We start from the raw sequence: 16,496 nt of genomic DNA on the forward strand, positions 1-16,496 counted from the left end.
TTCCACGCTCGATATTTAATTTGACATCATATATTAATTTGTTAGTTCTGTGTGTTTGTTTTATAAATTAAATAATTAATTTTTGTAAAGTGTAATTGGATAGAGTTTGTAGTTAGTAGATACTTAAACTACAGATATTCTACGCTAAAAGGCTCTATATTTTACTACGCTAAAAGGCTCTATATTTTATGACGCTATAAGGCTTTATATTTTACTACGTTAAAAGGCTCTATATTTTACTATGCTATATAAGGCTCTATATTTTACTACGCTAAAAAGCCACTATTCTTTAAGCAAATAAATAATCTAAACTAAATAAAACAACAAACATAACATTCACGAAATTACATATAAAACAGTAAAAGAAATTTATGAACATTTTTATTAACAATAAAAATTATTTCTCAACTTTTAACTATTTTTTTAAACACTAATAATTTAATTCGGGTAAAACTAACATACAAATTTAATCGCAAACAAAACACAAATCAACGTAGAAACACATTCAAGAAAACAAATATGCATAATTATACGAGTTTCGACATAAACTAAATCGGAATACCTCGATTTATGTTTTTAGAAATGTCAGAAATTTGAAATTTGGAGCCCGAAACAAGGAATCCATAACAATCGAAGGCTTGGGTTGTATGCGGGACCTACACTCTTCACTTTTTGTTTGATGGGTGGGGTCCAATCGATTTTTTTTTAAAATCGAGGGGGGGGGGGGGACTGCTGGAAGGGGTGAGGTATTTGTTTAAAGAAACCTTCTGGTTTCTGTCGTGAGGAAGAAGAAGACTTTATAATTTAATAGTAAAACGCATTATAATACACCGTTTTAGTAAAACGTAGTATTATACTATGTTTTACATTAACGACTAACTTTCTGTTAAACTAAAACACAGTATAATACTGCGTTTTAGTTAGAAATGTAACACCTATTAAATCAAATCTAATGTGGAATTATTCCTTTATCTTCTTTGTAAAGACATCACATATATACAATGTCTATCTTGTATTATTTTTTCATTTTTGTGGTTTGCCTTTTTGTCCAATTCAAACTGTCCAGAAAGATTGCATGCACCAGTATATTTTACATATATATATATATATATATATATATATATATTAATGTAAGAAAAAATACATAAAATACGCATCATGACCATCTAATTCTTTGGTGCATGGAACGTGCAATTAGTAGGCTCATTAAGAAGAGAGAGAGAAAGGGGAGGGGATCTAATTAATAAATTGTCTACTGGCTATATCAGCAAACTTATTAATGAATTCACTATTGGACAAATTAAAGTTGCTCATATGAAACAAAGCGTACAAGAAAATCATAGATTAGTGACTTTAACATCTCAAACTTTCCATTCAAGCATATGAACTCAACCAAAAAAAGCACTATATATGTATCTATACATATTCACAAGAAACCACTGAATATATCCACACTTTTTTTTTTTTCTCTTTTTTATTAAGTACTATAGTAAGTATTTTTTTTGTTCATTTCTCTCAAGTCCAAATCTTCCCCTTTCTTTCTTCTTCTTCCGAATCTCTTACGTAAAATCGTTGACTTACACATTATCTTTGGACCATTTGTTTTTCGTCCTATAATACCAATGGCTAACCAAACCAAAACCACTCCCATAATTCTCTTAAAACATCATGAATAACACCACCTTCTCCGATCCAAATTCCGACACCGGAGGTTTTCTCGGATCGGGAAATATCGGAGGATTCGGCTACGGAATTGGTGTTTCAGTAGGTGTTCTTCTTTTAATTACAACAATAACCCTTACTTCATATTTTTGTACTCGAAATCAAACATCAGAGTTACCACCAAGAAGACAAAGAACAATCAATCAAAACGAGCTTTCTGAACATTGTGTGGTGGAAATAGGGCTCGATGAAAAAACACTTTTGAGTTATCCTAAGTTGTTGTACTCTGAAGCTAAGGTCAATCATAAGGACTCAACAGCTAGTTGTTGTTCAATATGTTTAGCAGATTATAAGAAGAAGGACATGCTTCGATTGTTACCAGATTGTGGACATTTGTTTCACTTGAAATGTGTGGATCCTTGGCTCATGTTGAATCCAAGTTGTCCAGTTTGTAGAACATCTCCATTGCCAACACCACAATCTACTCCTTTGGCTGAGGTTGTTCCTTTGGCAACTAGACCTTTGGGATGAACATCATTAATTTCTTCATCTTGCCTTTTTTTTTTTAAATAAATTTTTTAATTGTCCTCTGTAAACTGTAACTTAATAGTTCTTCTTCTACTTCATTCTTTTTTCTTTCTATTGACCCCATTTTCTCAAAATTTCATACGGTTGTAATATATTAGTCCTTGAAAGGGAAACATTCAGTCAATTTTCTTGAACTTTTTGTGTCATGCAATTGTTTCTCTTTTATTGTTTTTTCTTCCTAATTTTTCTTCTTCTATGGATCTTAGGCATGAGTGGAGATAATAGGTGGGTTAAAAAACAATTAGGGGCCATTTGATTAGTTGCTTTAATGAAAGTAATCCCAGTGGAAAATTTCGAGTAAGTAAAATACAATATTTGGTTGGTTGCAAACAATAATAATCTATGTATAACTTGTGCAAGTTAGGTTGATGATATTTAAATTCACATATTGCTAATACTTGTCTAAGTTATGCAAGATTCAATGTATTATTTTATTCAAATAAAACATCAAATGAGAAAATGTTTATCAATAAAACAAGAATAAGAGTAAATAAAAATGCTATTGCATTAGGCAATTTCTAGATTAGTATATATAGTGTTTCACCAATTAAACTACTTGTTACATTATAATTTTCGTATAACTAGTCTGTAAATCAAACGACCACTTAGTGCTATTTTTATTTGCGGTGTAAAAGGAGCGTCCCTCATAATCTTCTCATGATGGTTTTGCTTTTCCCCTTTGTTTCGCTTTTAAGTCTACGTAAAGAGGGTTGGCACATCTTACTTTTGTTGTCAAGTGATTTAAAACCAAATATAATATCCATGAATTCCAATAACTTGATCGAAAAAGACATGCAGAATATTGCTTCCTAACACACACGCAAGTATACGTGGTCGTATAAGTAATAAAATGATAAGTCGAGTGTCGAAACTACAGACACTTGTATCAACTACACACTAAATTCACCAAAATGTTATTCAGTCGAGTCAATTCGAGTTCAAGAGTTTAATTATACTAAACTATAATCTTAAGTAGTAACTAGATTATTAAGCAGCAAAACGGTTGTTATGTATTCAGTAGAGACAAATATTCCAGGGTTGTTATCGATTTACCAATCCTATTGTGTCCTAGTTAACTCTCCCTTTCATGTGAGTGATTGCTAATTAATCGAACAATCTCTCTCATAGCCTTCTCCCAAATTACTATCCACCTATTTAAAATAGATTAACGCCTATATTCCTATGAAATCAATCTATTAAGAAGCATTAAGATATGATGTTTAATTAAGCACGGTGACATCTTTGGGCCTGAGGCCGCAGTTTATGCTTTATGCATCTTTGGGCCTGAGGCCGCAGTTTATGCTTTATGTATCTTTGGGCCTGAGGCCGCACTTTATGCTTTATGCATTTTGGACCTGAGGTCGCATTTATGTATACGTATACTTGGGCCCGAGGCCGTAGTTTGTGCATGTGCACATATATATATATATATATATATTGGGCCTGAGGCCGCAGTTTATTATTCAGATAAACAGGTTGTTCATCATTCAGGAGAGGAGTATTCATATCCTTACTTCCTTTGTTCAGTTCAATTATTAGTTACCATTTTAGTTGCCAGTTATCAGTTTAGTTATCAGTTATCAGTTCAGCTATCAGCTATCAGTTACCAGTTCAGTTATCAGTTATCATTTCAGTTTCAGTTTCAATAGTTATCATTTCAGTTATCAATTATCAAATCTCAGTTATCAGCTTAATTTCAGTTTCAGCATTTATAATTCTTTCTTTCAGTTGCTTTACATACCAGTACAATTCAAATGTACTGACGTCCCTTTTGCCCGGGGCCTGCATTTCACAATGCAGGTAATGAATTACAGGTTGATAATTCCGAGCGCTAGGATTCTCGTACCAGCTATTTGGTGATCCCAGTTCTTTCGGGGCATTATCATTACCTTACAATCTTCAGTATTTTTTTTTGTTACAGTTAGTGTTTTCAGTACTTCTTAGAGGCTTTATAGACTAGAGTAACAGTTAGACAGAGTCTCAGACTTTTCATGTTAAGCCATGTTGGTTGCATATATGTTTCAGAATGGTATTACTACTTCCGCACTTTGATTTATAACATCCGAACTTTCAGTATGTCAGCATGTGTTAGCTTATCTTCCGCATTTAGTATGTTATGATATCACATGTTGATTCAGCCAGCCAGTTGGTTCGCTCGGTCATATGTAGTCAGGCACCGAGTGCCGTGTTACGTCCAGGCCCAGGTTCGGGGCGTGACAGGGTTGCACGCTGCAACATCATTAAAAGATTTGGGATCGGGTTGCACGCCGCAACATCATTATATGATTTGGGGTCGGGTTGCACGCCGCAACATCATTATATGATTGGGATCGAGTTGCACGCCGCAACATCATTATATGATTTGGGATCGGGTTGCATGCCGCAACAGTATTATATGATTGGGATCGAGTTGCACGCCGCAACAAGAAAGAATAAAAGTGAATATTGATTCGTTACTGATTTCCTTATTCTTGCTGGTATGAAGTTATGGTGTTCTTTATGCTTCTTTACTGGAATTCTGTTAGTACTTGATATTCCCCGCAACATGTTCTCCCTTCCCATCTTTAACTGCTAGTTTTCGTTATTATTATTTGTCGTATATACTTTAACTGCATAGGTTTATTTGGTAGTCTTGTCTTAGCCTTGTCACTACTTAGCCAAGGTTATGCTCGACACTTAACATCACATGGGGTCGGTTGTGTTGATACTACACTCTGCACTGTATGCAGATCTCGGTGCGGGAGCATTTGGACCATAGTGAGGTTGTTGCCTTCAGTCTAGCGGAGACCCGAGGTAGTCCTGCAGACGTCCAGGCCTTGTCATCCCCTTCTATCCTTTCCATTCTGTATTTATTTATTTCAGAGACAGACTTGTATTTTTCTATTCAGACCATTGTTTGTAGTATTCATAGATGGTCCGTGACATTATGACTCCAGTCCTAGGTAGAGTTGTATTTTGGATTTTCGTACTAGTATCTAGTTAAATTATCAGATTTCGTCTTCCGCATTTCTTTTATCATTATTACTATTCTGTTGTTGATCACATGTTAATTTAAAATTGTTAAAAAGGGTAATAAAAATCTGTAACACTCGGCTTGCCTAGCTTTCATGAGTAGGCGCCATCACGACTCCCGAGGGTGGGAAGTCCGGGTCGTGACACTTAACCTTGATTATAATTCACTAATATATGGCTGTTTCTTCAATTCTGTGATTAATTGCTTAATTGTCTGGCCAACAGTTAGGTTCTAGTATTTATTATTTATGTTATGCTTTGGAAAGCCATGTTTAGATTATAAAGCATAAACTGCGGCCTCAGGCCCAAAGATGCATAAATCATAAACTGCGGCCTCAGGCCCAAAGATGCATAAAGCATTGACTGCGGCCTCAGGCCCAAATACAGGTGTTCAACATTCAGGGATTTTAAAATCAGGAACTGAGAATCATACTGCAATACATAATAGTGAAATATTGAATCACGCTGAGTTACATGATACTGGAATACTGGGTCATACTAAGTACATAATACTGGAATACTGAATCATACTGAGTTACATGATACTGGAATGGGACATGTATTCTTGAACATTGAAACTTCAACTGTCTATGACATACTGGGTAAGATGTACTGAGACTTAGGGATATCAAACCCAAGTCTATATTGAATATGAACTGAGCTCACGACGTTCAGAATGAAAGTCATGAACGAGTTATGAAGCTAGAGAATAGAAGTTTTACAACTATTCAAGGAACTAGACTTAACTATATTTCTGAGGCAATTGATACGTCGTAAAAGGAACGTAGTGTAGGGAGGATCATTAACATTCCCAAACATAGAGAGTTAGCCTCACATACCTCAATGTCGCCCCTTAGTGATACTACAATGATCCACAACTATAAGAACCTTCAATCTACAATAGCAATATCCAATGGAACCCAATATTAGTAATAAATTCCATAACTTATGCCATTTAGGCATATTATCAAACATCTTGTAGGCATAGATATTTACACCTCATAACTATAGTGTTGGTTCATCCAACTATCACCATTAACCAACAATTCATTCCACCATCATTCCTAACAAATTTATAACTTCCAACAACATATGTATGACCATCCATTCACGCCCAACCAACAAATCCTATCAAATAATCACCTTTAAATCCCTACCATGGTCATGCATTTAAATTGGGAATTTATGACTTCCAATCACCATACCATAAGTTGTAATACTTGATTCACACTCATAATTCCATAATAACATCATATATGTAAGTCTAAGGGTGTAGGATTACCTCTTCTAGACCAAATCTTGAAAGACAACTTTTGGGGTGTTCTTGAGATTTTGAAGAAATCCTATGAAACCCAATCAAAATCATGTTGTAACTAGTGATCTAGAAGTGAAATCACCATGAAAACACACTTAAAAACTCACCTTAGGTGTGCAATTGGATGCCTTGGTAGAGTTGGGTTGTAGAGGAAACCCTAAGCTTGAGGAATGACTCAATTCCTCTCATTTACGGTCTTTAGAGTACTAAAAAACCTTCAGTCGCGTAGTTCGCGCGTTTGTTCGCGCGTTTTGCTGAGCATTCTGCCTCAGACGCGCGAAATGCGCGACTTGGCGCGATACTTCGCGCGATACTTCGCGCGCTCTGACACCTGACCAGTGAAATGGTCATAACTTTCTGTATACACTTCCAAATGACGAACGGTTTGTTGCTTTGGAAACTAGACTCAAAGGGCTTTAATTTGATAGGTTATGAATCACACAACTCGTTATAGAACCGGATATATGATCGTTCAAAATGAGGTCATGTGCGTATTCATTCACAGCTTTAGTCCATTTTGGAATTTTCCAACTTGGCTTAGACTTAGGCCTCTCCTTAGACCCCAATTCACCTCTAACATAACTTATACACTTATTAACATAACCACTCAATTACCATCACGCTAATACTCATTCAATGCATCCACAACCGATTCAAATTACGGGGTATTACATAAATAGTCCTTGTCCGTACACAGCTGATTCATATTTACGGAGTATTACATTACCCATACTCATCTTGATAGGGCTTCACATGTCTAAAAGTTCACATTAATAGTCTTCTAACACATCCACAACTAATCCGGATTTATGGGGTGTTACATTATCTTCCCCTTGGGATCATTCGTCCTCGAATGATTATTCTGGTTGTATCTTAGGATAACTCTGGACCATAAATGGGTCTAGTGGGAACATGAACTTTCCTTAACACGTGCATACTAAACTGAATGAATACACGATCACTGAACTAATGAGGTACTAAATTGAATAGGTACTAGACTGAATGGCTACTAAACTTACTAAACACTGAAAGACATGGAGATTTTAATATAAGGCCTGAATGAGAAGGTTGGATAACTTCGACATTTCTCCAAAATACCTACCAGCTAACCGAGCATAACACTAGCTCCATAGGGCATAATAATATGCATAACATGAAACATATTCATGAATACTGAACTGGCACGAATAATCGAGTGCTGAACTAATGTGAATATCTACTCACTGAACTCACATCAATACGTGAGTATTAAGCTGTCATGAATATCTGAGTACTGGACTGACATGAGTATCTGAGTACTGAACTGACTTGAATGTTCTAACGTGAGATCTAAATACTGAAAACATAAATGTCGTGACATGAGATTTGAATACTTGGAAACTTGAATATTATAACATGACACGTGAAATACTGGTGTACAACCGCTAATTGTGGTAGAAATTCTAACTCATAAGCTACTTACCTGATCCTTCATAGGATCCTATATGGGCTGATGTATCTGGGATTGAGCTTTCCTTTCTTTCCAAATCTTATAACACCTTTCATAGGCGAAACTTTTAGAAACACCCAATCATCAACTTGAAACTCTAGGTCTCTATGTTGCATATTCAAATAGGACCTTTGACAACTCTGAGCTGTCTACAAATGCTATTGAATCAACTTAACTTTCTCCATAGACAGATACACCAAATCTGGTCCCCGCAACTCTGCTTCGCCAACTTCGAACCAACTAATTGGCAATCTACACCTTCGCCCATAAAAATCATACTTTCAAAATGAGCGAGATAATCCTATTATAAGGTCCATATTTACCATCTCCACTAATGGATGTGTGTGTTCTGAACTTGGTTTTCTGTTGCTCGACTTTCACTTGCTGACAATTTAAACACTTGGCCACAAGGTCTGCAACTTTCTTTTTCATGTCGTTCCACCAATAAATCTTCTTAAGATCATGATACATCTTTTGGAAGCCTAGGTGGATAGAATACCTGAAATTTTGGGCTTATAACATCTTCCTCCCTCGCTAAGTCCATCTGTGGTTGGAACACACAATTTATCTTGGTACCTCAAAGTACCATCATCTCCCCCTTGTTCAAAAGCCATCATCTTAAGCATGTGAATCCTCTATTTCAGCTACAACAAGTAGGGATCATCAAACCATTTCTACTTCACTTCGGCTACTAAGGAGGAATAGGTCATGTTCTAGACAATAACTCCACTATCTTTGGTGTCTGAAAGTCGAACTCCTACCTTAGCTAAGCAGTGAACTTCTTTCAACATAGTTCTCTTGTCTACCTTATTCTTGATCACTTCCTGAAAACACTTATAGAATTGTTGTGAGCTAAGTCACTAACCACCACTCGGAATATGAGAGTCTCCTGCAATGGCACTACCATCGTAATACATAACTGGGCATGATTTTATAACTTTGCTGTGATCACTTTATCATCAATAACTAAGCTCGGTGGTCATTCTACTCACTTTGTGTTTCTTATACATGCTATACATATTCCTTGTGGTAATTACAAAATTTTCCCTCATTACCGAAATGATTTTCTTTTTCATATCCCTGCTAACTATTCAGGTTTCAAATCTCTAACTGGACTTACTGAAAATTTTCGCATCACCCCTTAGACCACATGTCTTATACTTGTGGATCCTTCTCTTTTTGTTGGGATCCAAATAACTTTCCTTATTTTCTGCAATTCTTTGCACTCTACGTCAATGACGACTCATCTTCCAACTTACTTCTGAAAAATCTTTCTTACTAGGAAAAACTAAATTATTCACTTAACGGAAAGCTAATGTATTCACAGCTATCATATACAATCTTAATAATTTAACTTTGCTCACACTGTCAATCTTGGAGAAACCACATTACGATAATTCCTAAAGGCTATTCTTCTATAGTTTGTGCTCTCACTGCTAGCTAATATTTTTTTTCTCACTGCTGATGTATTTCAAGTTTAACTTAAACTCTTTGGGTTCTAACACACGTTCGGTATTTCAAACTGTCATCCACTCACTAGAGTAAACCTGGCTAAGTGAATCAAATTGTACCCCTACTAGCTCTGCTGAAAGTGCTAATTCACTGTATCAACTCAAAACTTACTTACTATTCTTTTACTAACCACCTGCTAGCATCATATTTTCTTCTCCTGTTTTGGATAACTAAAGTGAAGCATAAGGTTACTCCTAAATTCCCTCATCATCTGACCATATTCTTCTGCCGCATACTATCATTCTTTTCGAACTATGTACATGGATCACACTTAGGGAAATTCATCTATCTTAAACAAAATTAGAATATGTAACCCCAAACTTTCTATATAATATAAAATCATATCATACTATAAACATCTCGGGTAATCACTTAGTCACATAACTTAAGGGGAATTGTCATATCCTTTATCTCACAATAATAGCTGCTTCTTATAGCAATTCACTAACGTTGTACTTTCTAATTCTTATTTGAATAAATTTAAACAACTTAAAATCATTCCCTGAAATTCACTATTGGCTGCTCTTAGTTCTCATTGCATACATCATATCTTATAGTCATTTGCATGAGTTGTACGAAATCACATCTTTGGTAATAACAAACGTTTCTGACTCCTAGGTATTTTACCCTTAGACTCTTTTCTGTCCAAAACTATAGTGACCAATGTTGGGGTCAACATCCAAACTATCATCATCCAACTTGTGGCTCCATTTCCAAGAATTAAAAGAAATTGTTCTCTAAGGTAAAACGCATACGAATACACTACCATGCACAAACTTATCCTTCAAAGTATACCATCATTTGATAAATCACTTCTTGCACCATCCGGTGAGTCTTGGTCTTAATCCAGACCTAAAGTATGCAAAGGTTTCGCTATAATCACTATTACTTATATTTTCTTTGAGCATCCATATGCATCACCGTATACTCACAAGTCTCCAGAAATTTTGATACACTGAAAATTGGATATTTGGTAAACATATAACTGAATACTAGCATACTGAATAACCATAAATTTGCTAACTGAAAGACTGTATAACTGGTAACTGAGGTAAACTAATAGCCATGAGACATAATAACTGCTTTGGTACTTTCTAATAAGGTTATGCTATAATATGTACTTCTATCCATTGCATCCCACTTTCAACATCTCCTCAAATCTCATTTGTTACCTACATGTATTCTATAGTAATACCACAATAGGCAAATCATCCTTTTTAGAACCTTATACCTTTCTTGCGCGTCGCTTGGGTATAATACGTTTGGAATTCGATAGGAAAAGAAGGTTAACTATTGCTCTTCATGGCACAATCTAGAGTAGAAGAGATGAGACAATCCTGAATGTCTTGGTAGTTAACCGTTTATATGAGTGGCCGGCACACACATATAAAGGAAACTCCACTAGACACGGCTTCATAGACTCCCTAGGACACTTGAACCTAGTGCTCTGATACCAAGCTTTGTCACGCCCCGAACCTGGGCCTGGACGTAACACGGCACTCGGTGCCTGACTACATGTGACCGAGCGAACCAACTGGCTGGCTGAATCAACATGTGATATCATAACATACTAAATGCGGAAGATAAGCTAACACATGCTGACATACCGAAAGTCCGGATGTTATAAATCAAAGTGCGGAAGTACTAATACAATTCTGAAACATATATGCAACCAACATGGCTTAACATGAAAAGTCTGAGACTCTGTCTAACTGTTACTCTAGTCTATAAAGCCTCTAAGAAGTACTGAAAACACTAACTGTAACAAAAAAAAATACTGAAGACTGTAAGGTAATGATAATGCCCCGAAAGAACTGGGATCACCAAATAGCTGGTACGAGAATCCTAGCGCTCGGAATCATCAACCTGTAATTCATTACCTGCATTGTGAAATGCAGGCCCCGGGCAAAAGGGACGTCAGTACATTTGAATTGTACTGGTATGTAAAGCAACTGAAAGAAAGAATTATAAATGCTGAAACTGAAATTAAGCTGATAACTGAGATTTGATAATTGATAACTGAAATGATAACTATTGAAACTGAAACTGAAATGATAACTGACAACTGAACTGATATCTGATAGCTGAACTGGTAACTGATAACTGATAGCTGAACTGATAACTGATAACTAAACTGATAACTGGCAACTAAAATGGTAACTAATAATTGAACTGAACAAAGGAAGTAAGGACATGAATACTCCCTCTCCTGAATGATGAACAACCTGTTTATCTGAATAATAAACTGCGGCCTCAGGCCCAATATATATATATATATATATGTGCACAAACTACGGCATCGGGCCCAAGTATACGTATACATAACTGCGACCTCAGGTCCAAAATGCATAAAGCATAAACTGCGGCCTCAGATCCAAAGATGCATAAAGCATAAACTGCGACCTCAGGCCCAAAGATGCATAAAGCATAAACTGCGGCCTCAGGCCCAAAGATGCATAAAGCATAAACTACGGCCTCAGGCCCAAAGATGCATAAAGCATTGACTGCAGCCTCAGGCCCAAATACAGGTGTTCAACATTCAGGGATTTTAAAATCAGGAACTGAGAATCATACTGCAATACATAATAGTGAAATATTGAATCACGTTGAGTTACATGATACTGGAATACTGGGTCATACTAAGTACATAATACTGGAATACTGAATCATACTGAGTTACATGATACTAGAATGGGACATGTATTCTTGAACATTGAAACTTCAACTGTCTATGACATACTGGGTAAGCTGTACTGAGACTTAGGGATATCAAACCCAAGTCTATATTGAATATGAACTGAGCTCACGACGTTCAAAATGAAAGTCATGAACGAGTTATGAAGCTAGAGAATAGAAGTTCTACAACTATTCAAGGAACTAGACTTAACTATATTTCTGAGGCAATTGATACGTCGTAAAAGGAACGTAGTGTAGGGAGGATCATTAACATTCCCAAACATAGAGAGTTAGCCTCACATACCTCAATGTCGCCCCTTAGTGATACTACAATGATCCACAACACTAAGAACCTTCAATCTACAGTAGCAATATCCAATGGAACCCAATATTAGTAATAAATTCCATAACTTATGCCATTTAGGCATATTATCAAACATCTTGTAGGCATAGATATTTACACCTCATAACTATAGTGTTGGTTCATCCAACTATCACCATTAACCAACAATTCATTCCACCATCATTCCTAACAAATTTATAACTTCCAACAACATATGTATGACCATCCATTCACGCCCAACCAACAAATCCTATCAAATAATCACCTTTAAATCCCTACCATGGTCATGCATTTAAATTGGGAATTTATGACTTCCAATCACCATACCATAAGTTGTAATACTTGATTCACACTCATAATTCCATAATAACATCATATATGTAAGTCTAAGGGTGTAGGATTACCTCTTCTAGACCAAATCTTGAAAGACAACTTTTGGGGTGTTCTTGAGATTTTGAAGAAATCCTATGAAACCCAATCAAAATCATGTTGTAACTAGTGATCTAGAAGTGAAATCACCATGAAAACACACTTAAAAACTCACCTTAGGTGTGCAATTGGATGCCTTGGTAGAGTTGGGTTGTAGAGGAAACCCTAAGCTTGAGGAATGACTCAATTCCTCTCATTTACGGTCTTTAGAGTACTAAAAAACCTTCAGTCGCGTAGTTCGCGCGTTTGTTCGCGCGTTTTGCTGAGCATTCTGCCTCAGACGCGCGAAATGCGCGACTTCGCGCGATACTTCGCGCGATACTTCGCGCGCTCTGACACCTGACCAGTGAAATGGTCATAACTTTCTGTATACACTTCCAAATGACGAACGGTTTGTTGCTTTGGAAACTAGACTCAAAGGGCTTTAATTTGATAGGTTATGAATCACACAACTCGTTATAGAACCGGATATATGATCGTTCAAAATGAGGTCATGTGCGTATTCATTCACAGCTTTAGTCCATTTTGAAATTTTCCAACTTGGCTTAGACTTAGGCCTCTCCTTAGACCCCAATTCACCTCTAACATAACTTATACACTTATTAACATAACCACTCGATTACCATCACGCTAATACTCATTCAATGCATCCACAACCGATTCAAATTACGGGGTATTACATAAATAGTCCTTGTCCGTACACAGCTGATTCATATTTACGGAGTATTACATTACCCATACTCATCTTGATAGGGCTTCACATGTCTAAAAGTTCACATTAATAGTCTTCTAACACATCCACAACTAATCCGGATTTATGGGGTGTTACATTATCTTCCCCTTGGGATCATTCGTCCTCGAATGATTATTCTGGTTGTATCTTAGGATAACTCTGGACCATAAATGGGTCTAGTGGGAACATGAACTTTCCTTAACACGTGCATACTAAACTGAATGAATACACGATCACTGAACTAATGAGGTACTAAATTGAATAGGTACTAGACTGAATGGCTACTAAACTTACTAAACACTGAAAGACATGGAGATTTTAATATAAGGCCTGAATGAGAAGGTTAGATAACTTCGACATTTCTCCAAAATACCTACCAGCTAACCGAGCATAACACTAGCTCCATAGGGCATAATAATATGCATAACATGAAACATATACATGAATACTGAACTGGCACGAATAATCGAGTGCTGAACTAATGTGAATATCTACTCACTGAACTCACATCAATACGTGAGTATTAAGCTGTCATGAATATCTGAGTACTGGACTGACATGAGTATCTGAGTACTGAACTGACTTGAATGTTCTAACGTGAGATCTAAATACTGAAAACATAAATGTCGTGACATGAGATTTGAATACTTGGAAACTTGAATATTATAACATGACACGTGAAATACTGGTGTACAACCGCTAATTGTGGTTGAAATTCTAACTCATAAGCTACTTACCTGATCCTTCATAGGATCCTATATGGGCTGATGTATCTGGGATTGAGCTTTCCTTTCTTTCCAAATCTTATAACACCTTTCATAGGCGAAACTTTTAGAAACACCCAATCATCAACTTGAAACTCTAGGTCTCTATGTTGCATATTCAAATAGGACCTTTGACAACTCTGAGCTGTCTACAAATGCTATTGAATCAACTTAACTTTCTCCATAGACAGATACACCAAATCTGGTCCTCGCAACTCTGCTTCGCCAACTTCGAACCAACTAATTGGCAATCTACACCTTCGCCCATAAAAATCATACTTTCAAAATGAGCGAGATAATCCTATTATAAGGTCCATATTTACCATCTCCACTAATGGATGTGTGTGTTCTGAACTTGGTTTTCTGTTGCTCGACTTTCACTTGCTGACAATTTAAACACTTGGCCACAAGGTCTGCAACTTTCTTTTTCATGTCGTTCCACCAATAAATCTTCTTAAGATCATGATACATCTTTTGGAAGCCTAGGTGGATAGAATACCTGAAATTTTGGGCTTATAACATCTTCCTCCCTCGCTAAGTCCATCTGTGGTTGGAACACACAATTTATCTTGGTACCTCAAAGTACCATCATCTCCCCCTTGTTCAAAAGCCATCATCTTAAGCATGTGAATCCTCTATTTCAGCTACAACAAGTAGGGATCATCAAACCATTTCTACTTCACTTCGGCTACTAAGGAGGAATAGGTCATGTTCTAGACAATAACTCCACTATCTTTGGTGTCTGAAAGTCGAACTCCTACCTTGGCTAAGCAGTGAACTTCTTTCAACATAGTTCTCTTGTCTACCTTATTCTTGATCACTTCCTGAAAACACTTATAGAATTGTTGTGAGCTAAGTCACTAACCACCACTCGGAATATGAGAGTCTCCTGCAATGGCACTACCATCGTAATACATAACTGGGCATGATTTTATAACTTTGCTGTGATCACTTTATCATCAATAACTAAGCTCGGTGGTCATTCTACTCACTTTGTGTTTCTTATACATGCTATACATATTCCTTGTGGTAATTACAAAATTTTCCCTCATTACCGAAATGATTTTCTTTTTCATATCCCTGCTAACTATTCAGGTTTCAAATCTCTAACTGGACTTACTGAAAATTTTCACATCACCCCTTAGACCACATGTCTTATACTTGTGGATCCTTCTCATTTTGCTGGGATCCAAATAACTTTCCTTATTTTCTGCAATTCTTTGCACTCTACGTCAATGACGACTCATCTTCCAACTTACTTCTGAAAAATCTTTCTTACTAGGAAAAACTAAATTATTCACTTAACGGAAAGCTAATGTATTCACAGCTATCATATACAATCTTAATAATTTAACTCTGCTCACACTGTCAATCTTGGAGAAACCACATTACGATAATTCCTAAAGGCTATTCTTCTATAGTTTGTGCTCTCACTGCTAGCTAATATTTTTTTTCTCACTGCTGATGTATTTCAAGTTTAACTTAAACTCTTTGGGTTCTAACACACGTTCGGTATTTCAAACTGTCATCCACTCACTAGAGTAAACCTGGCTAAGTGAATCAAATTGTACCCCTACTAGCTCTGCTGAAAGTGCTAATTCACTGTATCAACTCAAAACTTACTTACTATTCTTTTACTAACCACCTGCTAGCATCATATTTTCTTCTCCTGTTTTGGATAACTAAAGTGAAGCATAAGGTTACTCCTAAATTCCCTCATCATCTGACCATATTCTTCTGCCGCATACTATCATTCTTTTCGAACTATGTACATGGATCACACTTAGGGAAATTCATCTATCTTAAACAAAATTAGAATATGTAACCCCAAACTTTCTATATAATATAAAATCATATCATACTATAAACATCTCGGGTAATCACTTAGTCACATAACTTAAGGGGAATTGTCATATCCTTTATCTCACAATAATAGCTGCTTCTTATAGCAATTCACTAACGTTGTACTTTCT

General features: G+C 36.3%; 1 protein-coding gene across 1 annotated transcript; it reads left to right on the forward strand.

The window, feature by feature from the left end:
• The first annotated feature begins 1,456 nt into the window (after positions 1–1,456).
• On the forward strand, positions 1,457–2,384 carry LOC107810795 (RING-H2 finger protein ATL70-like). Its single transcript, XM_016635624.2, has one exon. The coding sequence runs from the start codon at positions 1,669–1,671 to the stop codon at positions 2,191–2,193; it is 525 nt and encodes a 174-aa protein (XP_016491110.1). The 5' UTR covers positions 1,457–1,668; the 3' UTR covers positions 2,194–2,384.
• The last annotated feature ends 14,112 nt before the right edge of the window (positions 2,385–16,496 follow it).

The sequence above is a fragment of the Nicotiana tabacum genome, chromosome 5 (assembly GCF_000715075.1).
Source record: "Nicotiana tabacum cultivar K326 chromosome 5, ASM71507v2, whole genome shotgun sequence".
NCBI lineage: Eukaryota > Viridiplantae > Streptophyta > Magnoliopsida > Solanales > Solanaceae > Nicotiana > Nicotiana tabacum.